This window comes from Gallus gallus, chromosome Z, assembly GCF_016699485.2.
Source record: "Gallus gallus isolate bGalGal1 chromosome Z, bGalGal1.mat.broiler.GRCg7b, whole genome shotgun sequence".
Taxonomy (NCBI): Eukaryota; Metazoa; Chordata; class Aves; order Galliformes; family Phasianidae; genus Gallus; species Gallus gallus.
The window spans coordinates 14,560,160-14,571,765 of record NC_052572.1 but is presented as its reverse complement, the minus strand read 5'-3'; the positions used below and the strand labels follow the sequence as shown (position 1 = coordinate 14,571,765).

General features: G+C 43.2%; 1 protein-coding gene across 4 annotated transcripts in view; it reads left to right on the top strand.

The window, feature by feature from the left end:
* Window positions 1-4,291: 4,291 nt before the first annotated feature.
* FGF10 (fibroblast growth factor 10) overlaps window positions 4,292-11,606 on the top strand; it is a 61,871-nt gene continuing 54,556 nt past the window's right edge. Inside the window, exons 1-3 of one of the 4 annotated variants that reach the window (XM_040655360.2) lie at window positions 4,292-4,476; window positions 5,021-5,095; window positions 5,221-5,784. In XM_040655360.2, coding sequence (XP_040511294.1) covers window positions 5,448-5,784 — 337 coding nt within the window. In that variant the 5' untranslated portion in view covers window positions 4,292-4,476; window positions 5,021-5,095; window positions 5,221-5,447. Of the gene's footprint in view, window positions 4,511-5,020; window positions 5,096-5,220; window positions 5,785-6,525; window positions 10,039-11,606 lie in introns of those variants that run through there. The other 3 variants (XM_046905204.1, XM_040655358.2, NM_204696.2) reach the window with 3 other exon arrangements.

Sequence of the window (11,606 nt, the reverse complement as noted above, 5' to 3'; positions counted from 1 at the left end):
ACAGCTTTGCCAATACAACCATGAGAGAGAAATACATTCTAAGTAATGGGGTAGATCCTAATGATTAAATGCTGTGGTCCCATAATTCATACGTCTATTCAGATGGAGATGACCTGCGTAGTTCTAGGAGAAGCCCTACTTTGGTTCCGTGTCTTTTAAGACTCACATTGTGCCACAAATATTTCTTTACTGCCAGCAGCCATGCTAGCCCAGAAAAACCTTCATTCTGGAATCAGAGAGATCTCACTCTTTATGAGGACTAACAGCAGCACAGGCAAGGCACCTGGCCTTATTCTCTGAGCTGAGGGGAACAACGTTTGCCTGAGCTAAATTCTGTTTATCTCAGGCTCTTTTTGCACTTGTCTGTTGTTACATCTAACCTGGAAACACAAATGGTTTCAAAGCTAGATGCTAGAACAGCCATTTTATTAGCCTCTACATAGGCTCTGCTAGAGCTCTTTCCAGGTTTTGGATGCTCTGTTTGGAAGGAATGTGCAAAGAGCAGCCTAGCACTGTGTCCAACACCGCAAAATCCCACTACGGACAGCTAATGTAGTATGCTGGCATTATGTCTTTTATTCCAGCTTCATGTGGCATATGGATGAGTCACATTTCATTCAACCTTCCTCTCTGATGATTTAAGGGTTTATTTTATATCTCATTCTGTACATAAAAGTAGAATAATATTAGCATTTGGACACTTTTTAAACGACACAGAGATGTATCACAAGATGAAAAACCAGGACAAATATAATAATGGCAATTTATAGATTTCTCAGAAGGAGACAACTGCAATGATTATTTCTTACATGCTTTATTTCACAGTTAAATCAGATAAAATGCAATGGCCTTTAATCCTTACTGTTGCTGGGCACAAACTCTTTACTCAGTGAAAAGGTTTCTGCAAGCACATTGCATCTTGAGCCAAACGTCTTGTCTTGGTGCTGGCTGGTGACTGTGGATCCTATGTGCCACTGCCTTTTCCTTACAACTGAGATCAGTGTTTTACAGCACTGCCAAGTTCGGCAGTTTTTAACTTCCATATAGATGGAGGCATCTGAGCCACCGTTGTTGTTTGGCACTCCTCATTTCTGGCAGGAGCAGCTCTCCGCCAGTGATGTTCCTGGCCCAGATCTCTCTCAATGAAATCACTGGCATATTTCCCACCACCTTAAGTAAGAACAGAATCGGGTCCCATGACCAGAAGATGCATGTGCCTTTCTCATCGTACTGTAGCAGCAAGTGGTCACGATTGCTATCTAGCAATTCAACCTGAGGGGCTGGTGACATCTCAGAGTGAGTTGATTACATTAACACTCGAAGGCATATTTACAACATCAGAAAAGATAATGTCTTGCCTAAGGGAAATAATACACGGCAAAAAAATCTATTCCAGCTATCTTAAAATATTTCTTCTTGGATTCAGGTCAATTACCCACACAGGAAAGAAAAATAACCAGAAATGAAACATTCCCCACTTACTGACCAAACACAAAAACAGGACATAAGCAATTGCTACAAGTATCAAAAGAATATATTGTGTTGAGACTATTTTCCGCTAAAACTTACCAGTGCCATTCATTCTCTTGGAAAAAAGAACAGCCCAAAAAGTCATTCAAACACATTTTCAATTTTTGCACGTTTTTTAGAAAGGTTTCTCTTTCCATTCTCAGCATGATGGGTGTTGAACATTTCTAAACATGCAGCAAAGAAATCTTTTCACAAAGTCTTAGAGCACGTAAGGCAAAAGAGAAGCTCTGTTCAGAAGCAGCAGGTACCGTTTCTAGCCCAGGACCCAGACTGAAGGTAGCTGCTTTTCAAACTTAGCAATGGAACAATTAATAAAGGAACCCATTAAGGTCTGATTGTTGCTGCTAAAAAGGGAGGTTGAATTTCAGTCCTTTGAAGTAACTGAGAATGATTCAGGCCTCATTACAGAGATATAATCTACATTCATACATTTATGTTAGTGATTCAAATCTATTGGGACAGATTGAATTCCGTTAAATAGTGCATCTTTCCTGTGGAACTGTTCTCAGGCTTTCTCAGGCTAACCCAAGAGGTGACCTAACAATACAAAGTAGTGGGGTATTTAGGGATTCAACTGTGCTGCAAAAGAAAGACTATACAGAAGGGAGAAAAAAGAATGAGATATAATCTAAAAAGCTATGTCAGCTTTTCATTGGGACTCTGTTTTGTAAATGCCCTCCCTGTCATCATGCGGGATAGAAAAGGACTCTATGCTCTGTATGTGCAGAATACTGTGCTGAATACTGCACCTGCCAGAAGCAGGTATGCAGTTTTGTACTTAGCCACAAGATCTTAAAATCAACAACCGAGCTAGGAATAGGTCTAAGCAGAACTATTCTTGAGTAAAATTCAGGAGAGTACCCATTTTAGAAAGGAAGGATGTTAAGTATATCTGTTTGACCCTCACACTGCTATCTTCTCTAGCCAAAGGAGATCATGAAATGCCAGTTCCTTGCATTTTTCAGCATTTGACAAGAAAAAGAGCAAAAATGGAAGGCTTCATCTAATGTATAATTTTAAAACATTGTGATGATTAATTACTATTTAAACTGTTGGAATCAAAGGAACATCAGTTTCAGAGACAGTAAATTGTACCCAGGACAGTAAGTGAACACTGACAGTAATTCCACGGACACTCTCCAAGGAGCAGGCTTTTCCTTTTCATTTTGGTTTTATTTCTTTTTTCATTAAATGCTACAAAAGGAAAGCCTAAGAGAGAATCACTAAAAATTTTCTGACGTGTTCTGCACTCAGTGCAAATACGTGCAGAATAAATACTCCAAAGAACCATAAACAACATCATAAAACATATTGATTCTAACATTAAATGGTTTCATTTTTAAGGCTGTTTAAATGTCACCCACAGAAGCCGAGAACATAAATTTAAGAGCTAACTCTCTCCAGAATAAACACCATAATTGGAGAAAATCATTTCTAATTTCTGTTGTGAAGCTAACAATATATTTAACATCCTAATCTAATGAATCAGTCTAATTTTAGAACTATTTGTTCTTTTCTGCATTTTCTGTTCTTTAAATGAAGATTGACTCCAAATGCCACATGTAATTGCATAGGCGGTTTTCCATTGCATCCCACTGATCTGCATTATTAAACTGCCTCTATTTCACAAAAGTTCTGGTTTTACGTATCAAGGAACTCGTTGTGTTTCTCTAGCGGCTCACTTCTCCACTGCTCTGTGCCCCCAGTTCCCCCTACTTGCATTCCAGAACCATTATTTTACAATACTAAATATCGAACCAACACTCAACGTCTAGCAATGCTTGCCCATATCCTGTCAGACCCCTATCCCGCACTGTGGTGTTAAAAGATAGTACATCATATGGAAGATGCCTGTTAATTACTTGGAAGGCTGACAGTTTGGTGACGGGATAGAAATATGAATCTGTCATAACATCCAGTTTGTGAAACGACAAATACATTAGGAGAGACAGAATCAAAGGAGAAAAACAACAACATATGCCTGTCCGGGAAAAGAATAGCTTGAAAAATCGCTTTAAAATAGCCTTGGAAATGGAATATTTGTTTCTTTCTGGCAAAGGAAACTGCTTTAATAATAATATTAAAAAGAGAGAGAAAAACATTCGGACAGATTTTATAGGGGAAACCTTTGCCATCCCAATAAAGCCCCTTTTGCTTTGAAGTCGTACGCGTGATTCAGTAAATGACTCATGTTAGCAATTAGAAAATGGTCATTTAGGGCCCCGATTTCTTTTGAGACAAGCAGGGTGAGGGTGGGGAAAGAGACACAATAAATCTTGAGAGGCTTAAAAGGAAGAGCAGGCTAAAGTGTGAACTTTTTATTTCAGCAACGGAAGTGAGAAATCAGTGATTCATTAAAGGAGGGAGAAAGACCTCCATGGAAGTTGGCAAAGAAGAAGGAAAAGGAGCTAATTATGTCTCTTCCCCTTTTTACTCTCTCCGACCAGCCTATAATCTGCTCTCGCAGGGTCTGCTTGCAGCATGTACTTCTTCCCAACCTTTCCACTCAACCCCTCCTCCAGCAGGGGGGAGGGGGAGGTCTAGCAGGCAACAAGCTCCAGGTGGCTTTCTCAACCGCTCCGCTGCCAAAAAAATAAAATCCTTCGCTAGAAAACAAGTTTCTTTTCTTTTTTTTCTTTTCTTTTTTTTTTTTTTTTTTTTTTGGCTGGTGCGGGGGGAGCCTCCCTGGAGGGGATTGGTTCAGCCTGCAAGACAGGGAAATTAGTAAGGCATGAGTCTCCAAGCCATGCTGGTGGCCAGCACTCCGAGGAGCGGAGCGCTTTAGGAGCAATTAGCAGCGAGCCGAAGGCGGCGGCGGCTGCCGCCGCTGCAGCTCGGGAGGAAGCGAGGGCAGCTCCTGGGGCTCCCTCCGCAGCAGGCACTGCTCGCTCCAACTGCAAAAGGGTTTCAGATGTCCCACCGCTGCTTGACCTCCTGCAAATAAGGGTTGACCACCAGAGGCACATCCCACCTCTGATTTGTAATCGCTGACATTTAGGCTACAGCTTCCAACCTGTTTACAACCAAAGGGGAGGGAAAGGAAAGGAAGAGAAGAGAAGAGGGGGCTTGGGGGGAGAAACAAATTGGGATTTTTTCCCCCCCTCTCTCTTTCACTCTCTTTCTCTCTCTCTCTGGGTGGTTTTTTTTTTTGTTTTTTTTTTTTGTTTGTTTGCTTGTTTGTTTGTGTGTTTTTTGTTGCTGTTGTTTGTTTTTTTTTTTTATTTTTTTTTAATACTGTTCTGGAGAATTCAAAGCAAAACAAAGAAACTGCCTCCTCTAGGGTTGTCAGTGAGAAAGGACGAGTTGTGCAACTGGTTTGGGATTTGCAAGAGGGCGAGGGGGTGGGGATCAGAAGAAGGTGCAAAGCCACGAAGTGTGAGCGCAAGTGTGTGTGTAAAGGGGTGTGTGTGAAAAATCCCTTCCAGCACCCCTTTCCACTGGTTGTTATTTATTGTTGTTGTTGTTCATTCTGCTGTCATCTATTTTTCAGACCTTTCTGCTTCTAAGATGGTGAAGAAAGGAGTGAGGAAGAGAGCAAAATAACTACTGGGAAGTCTCAAACCAGGTTGGGGAGTGTGTGTGTATGTGGGGGGGGGGGGGGCGGGGGGGGATGGGGGGGGGAGAGGGTGGGGAGGGGAAGAGAAAAAGGAAAGAGGATTAACCACAGCAACCCCCCCAAAACACCAACAGCTCTTTTTTCTGAGGGAGGACTCGAAGGATTAAAAGGCAGCAACTTCTGAGGCGATCTGTCCCCTGAGTTATGGATGTTGGTGCACTTACTTCAGGCCAGATCAGAGCTCAGAGGGATCTAACCAGAAGCAGCAACCACCGGCTCTCCACTTGCCTTTTACCAGGTTTTACCCATCCAGTATGTTTCTTTTGATAAGACATTTTCCAACGCCCAGAGTTTCAGTACAATGTGCAAATGGATACTGACAAATGGTGCCTCAGCCTTTTCCCACCTGCCTTGTTGCTGCTTGCTGCTGCTCTTCTTGGTGTCTTCTGTGCCTGTCACCTGCCATGACCTCGGCCAGGACATGCTGTCCCCGGAGGCCACCAACTCTTCTTCTTCATCATCCTCCTCCTTCCCCTCGTCCTTCTCCTCTCCTTCCAGTGCGGGGAGACACGTGCGGAGCTACAATCACCTCCAAGGAGACGTGCGCAAGAGGAAGCTCTACTCTTACAACAAATACTTTCTCAAGATCGAGAAGAACGGCAAGGTCAGCGGCACCAAGAAGGAGAACTGCCCCTTCAGTAAGTACGGCTCCGCCGCGCCGCGGCTTCAGCGCCGCGCCCCCACCGCGGCAGCCCCGGCCCGGGAGGGAGCGGGGCAGGGGGCGCGGGGGGCTGTTCGGGGTGGGCTCCTCCGGGAGCTCCCGCCGGCACGGGCGCGCAGATCTCCCCGGCCGCGTTTGTTTAGCAAATGGCTTCGCCGAGCGCAGTTTGTTTCTCTGCCTGGCAGAAGAGCAAATTAGAAGGATTTGTGAGGATGTGGCGCGGAGCGTGTGTTGGGGGGGGAGCATTGTCTCCCGAATGTGAAAATCATTATCCCCTGTCATTAAAGCGCCTTGACGAGAACGCTCTATTAAAACAATGCATCGATTTCCCGCACGCACGCACTCCTCCCCGCGCCGCACCGGGGCCGTCCGCCCCGCGCTCCCCCCGGGCAGGGGCTCCTCGGGCGGCAGCGCCGGAGCCGGAGCGCTGCATGGCGAGCGGCTGCGGCGGGACCGCGCGGACCTCACACGCATCTCATTGTCAGTCTCTGCCCGGAGAGAAACGGTTTCAAAGTAAAAGTCGTGCGGCTGTTCCCATGGCTGTGCTTTCGAGATTTTCTGCGAGACTAATTAGGCTTTTAGTAATAGCGTGCTTCTGGTAATGTATTTCTGGCTGTCAGTGCTGGAAATGTAACCTTCATTCGGTTTTCTTGCCTGTGCAGTCTCAAACTGAAGCAACTGTAGTAAATCACAATATATTGCATTGTAACTCTTTCAGTGACTGCATCCCGCTACAGGAGCGTGCTGAAGAAGTCATCTCTGTTATGCAAGCGTTGGGCTCCAGTGCTGGAGCACCGCTCCCTGGTTCTGGGGTTCTTCATAAATCCAGAGAAACCCGGGGATAAATCTCCCATTAAATTAAAACTACTTGAGGAGGCTGAAGTAGCTCTCTGGCTAGCTAATGTGTCAAGTACAGAGTACTTCAGCAGGTTGCCCTTCTGTATGACAGACATCACGGTTAATTCTGCTGTATTTCTATTAAATACTCATAACGTAGGCATAGAGGTAGGGAGGAGAAGGCTGATGTATTGTATGTCACTGCTTCATTTGCTCCACCTTGCAACTTTGTACTTTATCATGCACTTCATGTTTGTAAAGGCTTTAGATGTCAAGGCAGCTGTGTCTTACCACCTCCCTTTTGTGTTTCATAGAAAGCCGAGTTCTTGAAAAACAGAGCTGCGCTTTGACAAGTTTGCTTAGAACCAGGTCCTAGCACCGTATCTCTTAGATCACTGTTTTATGTAGAGGACAGCATGATTCCCTGAATATGCCATTCTGAAATCTTTGTGTGCATCTCTGCAAACAAAAAGCCATGCTGCATAGAGCACTGCTGCAGTGTGGTTCGTGAGGAGCCCAACCTGACAACAGTGTGTTCAGAGAGGTAAATGCTCTTCTGAGCAGCCTCGCAGAGCCAGCAGAGCTGTTCAGTGAGTAAAGCTGCACACATACATGAGTTTCTGTGGGATCCCACCAATAAGGGGGAGAGTAAACCAAAACACTCATATAGTTCTTTCTACTTTCAGTCTGCATGCAAGAACAACTCTGGGTAACGGTGGGATATGATTGGTTTTCCTAGTTTCCAGTCAGTGCATCAGAAAGAGAATTTACATTCTTTGAGATGTCCTGGTTATTTTTTCACATCTGTGGAGTATCTACTGAAAGACAAAAGAATGTATTCGATATAAATGCAAACCAATCGCTGTGTTATATGTAGTTGTATCCTATCTCTCAAGTTTACATGCAGTGAAGGAAGTACTCGTATGGTCCTACAGCGCACAGTTAGCTAACCCCACTTGCGCCACATTGTGTATAACATACTTAAGCACAGAAAAATTAGGCTTTTCCTAGCGAAAGACAGGTCAAACAGTCATATCGAACAGTTATATACTCAAAATCTCTTCCTCTCAACACCTCCTGTAGCTGTGTAATCAGAATGCTACAATGCCACCACAATTCCCAGCCAGGCTGATTCCATGCAAATATGTGGTATCATTAAGGTAATCTGAAAATGTGTGATTACATGTGAATAAATTTCTGCCATGCATAGAGGGTTGGCCAGCCAGCTCCCTGAACTGGAGCCTACTTAGCCTCAAAGGCTATTTAATCCCTAATAGGAGCTCCTCCTTCAATACCATGCTAGACTCGCAAGAGTGACTATTGGAATACAAGACTGTGTTTGGAATCTAGTCTGGGGGCTGATTTTCTCATACAGTAATGTTTAGAATCCATTTATGCTGACATGAAGCCTTATCTGCAGTGCTCTATGTTGTGTAATTAGGCAACAGCTTTCATGGCTGCCTGCCAGTTAAGCACTGTCAAGTAAGAAGAACAGTTGGAGAAAGTCAGAATAAACACAGAATTTAGTCCTCAGCCTTTAAAATTGTTCAAGAAGCATTAGTAGCTCTGCTGTGTAAGTACTGCGTAGAGTGCACTAAATAAAAGTTTACTTTGGCAGATGCTTTCCAACTTGATTGCCTGGAACCTTTCCATCAGCTTTTCTCTACCTATAGGGCAGCAGGAGCAGAGGTGGCTGCTGACAATGCTGTCAGGAGGTTGGAGGAAACAGCATTCAGCAGAGCCGGAGCGTGTTTGTCAGTAGATACAAGCAGGACCGTTTGCAGATTTTTGTTCTATTGATCCTTGCAGCCAAAGCTTTGTCTTTGGAATGCAACAGCTCGGTACTGAAGTACTTACTCATCCCTCAGCACTGCAGCTGTGATGTCCCTTTCCCGTTTGTGTTGGGGACCTTTGCGTGCATGAACCAGGGCAGCTGTACTGCTTTCTGGAGATTATAGTATTTGTGGGGGGAAAAACAAATCCTCAAACTCTCCAGTGAGTAGTCAAAATGCTTTTGCTGCAACCTGACATCTGGGATGACCAACAGGACCTTTAGCCTTATATAAAAATGGAGAGAGCCTCACACATCCAGATTCAGACCTGTCCTGCACATAGAAAGAGGGAGGAAGTCTTTGGGTTTGAAGAGCAGCAGGCATTGGGTCTGCATGACATAAACCAGCACAGGAAAACTTCAACATATTTTTGAGTAATATGCTATTTTTAATTGATGTTTAAGGCAACTGTAAACAGTGCTATGAAGCTCGTGACCTTCCCATCTACAGCACAGACCTTAGTTGAAGAATGGTGACGCAGTATGTGATGCTTAATTAGCAGCAGCTAACCTGCAGTCTGCAGTGGGAGTTGTGCCCGAGCGCGGACCGCAGGACGAGGCCGTTAGGTAGATGTGTGACTGGGGAGCGGAGGTCGTGCAGCCGAAGCTGCATCTTAGTGGGAAGGATGACCGGAGCGTTTCCTGCGGAGCAAGCGGTGCTATGCAAAGCTTACGGTAGGTGGCGGCACAGCCACTGCGTGGTGTCACCTCTGCTGGACGTGGTGGGAGAGAAGGGATTGGGTCCTCCGCTCCGTGCCCTGTTAGCTCAAGCGAAGCTAGAAGGGCTGACGCCACCTGACAGGTTACTATTTGGCTCTCAGAGCTTCCAAAATGGATTAATCCAAACAGTGCAAAGACACTGCAAGTGCAGAGTGAGAGCGTTCCCAGGGAGAGCTAGCATGAAATAATTAGCTACTGCTCACAGGCTAATCTGTTCCAGGCTTTTTCCCTGAGTATGTAATTATCTTTTATGTATGGCTTAAGGATCTCCTGGCATTCCTGATAGTCTTTGGTTTTGCTTTAGTTATTGGGAATTTAGGTCAGCAATATAGCGAATAATGGCCAGAAATAGCAGAGCCTTATTCTGCAGCCCAAAAGATCATAGATAGCCAATCTAATTGCTAAATATACTGATTATCAGTGTTAGAGGTTTTAAGGGTGCATGATGTATAAAAACACATAAGTACATACTTATGCCAAATGATGGGTTGCATACGCACAGCATTAAAAGAGTTCTGATTAATCATACACAACCTGATAGTTAGTTGGGTGTTTTATGTTTTGTTTTATTTTGTATACCTCAAACCTTTGTAGCTACAATAATCTCGGATAGGCAGCCCGAAGCAGATTAGACTAGTCAGTAAAATATGCTATTTTCCTACCACAGTTGTCCAAGCTGGCTGTTTGGGGTTATCGACTCCTCACAGACTGCTGTTTCCAAATTAATGTGAGAACTTTTCTCCATTTTTTTTTTCCTAAAGGAGGGCTAGTAGCCATGTGTATTGTTGCTTTATTTAGAGACACTTTATTTTGCTATAAATTAAAAACGTTTTAAATAGGAAATAGTACTGTCTCGCTGAAGTAATTTGAATCTTTTTTTGTTGTTTGTTTTGTCTTTAGATGTAAAATTTATGTTTTTATGGAGATGATTTCTCAATTTAAGTCTCTCTCTTTTTTTTTTTTCCCTACAGAACTCAGTTACAAAATTTATAACTGGCAGTGTACAACCTTAGGCACTTAGGATTTATGAATGTGGAAAGAATTGTACTATTTAATGTCTACATGACACTCTCCTGTTACTCTTGCTGCATTCCTGCCTTGTGGACCCTCTGTGCTGATACTGTAGCCCTATCATAAATCTGTTCAGAATACACAGGTGTAAGAAGGCTTTTTGTCTTCATAAATCTAACCTGTAGCCATGTGACAAAAATAAGAGTTAGGGGCAGTGGAAAGTTTGTTCTTAAAACCTCAGAAGAGTGAGGGCAAGAGGCATGGCTCAGAGAGGCAGTGCTGCTGTTCTGGTGGGGGGATTCTAAGGTATGGCACAGTCAGAACTTCCCTTGAAGGCAGCCTTAGCTCAGTGAGCTCCCTAGAATGTGCTCACTGTTTTGAAACATCTTGGATGCATTCACTCATAGGATAAGATACTCTGTTTTGAAATAAAGCATTTTAAGATGACTTTCAGATGTTTTTGAGCTGTGTGTTTCAATAGAGGCCTTTTCCCTTCACATGGGAGTTCAATCAGATTCTGCAATAGGGGAGTTTTCATTTCATCCACAGAACCTTTCATTTTGGAAAAGAAAAAAAACCCTTCTATTAGCAAGTCTTGTTTGCCTGTGTCTGAAGTTAAGCATGGCAGGTACCTGGGAGAACACAGGGCAGTATCTTCTCTCATGGATGTTGCCTCATATTTCCTCTGAGTAACATAATCACATAAGGAAGGTTCTTAATAGGAGAAAGAAACTTTTGTAATAAACATTGTACATTTATTCATAAATCTGAAATTTGGGATGATAGCAATAATGTCAGCAAAGCACAGAAGCAATTCAGTCAACTTTGGGTTCATTACAATGCTGTTTTCATGGCTTGCTTTTTTTGTTTTTTGTTTGTTTGTTTGTTTGTTTGTTCTCAGTTTTCAGAAGAGTTTTCTGAATCAAGCTCTTCTTTGGTGTTCCTCACTAAATATATATACCAAATATAGTAGTACTGCTACTCTAAATGCATATACTTTTAAACAGATTTTCCTTCTTCTGCTTCAATAACTTTTTTCATGCAATACTTATATCTCATACCCTTCATTGTCCACATACTTTGAATGCAAAGGGGTACTTTGATGATACTTGGAACCATTGGTTTCCTGAACTGAAAAGATTCTTTCCTAGCAGTATTAATTTCGTTTGTTGCTAGAGCCAGTTTGTTGTAAAACATCTCTGTTGGTTACAACACAGTAAAAGGGAGACAGGAAACACTGTTACATGAAGTTTTGAAAAGTCATCCTCGGAAAGCTCTCTGTTTTTATGAAGAAAATGAAAAGCTTCAGGGAGAGGAGTGAGGAGGAAGTGGCTTACTTTTTAATCACTGGATGGATATTAAAACTGAATTCATTAGCCGAAAGGATTATTAAAACTGAT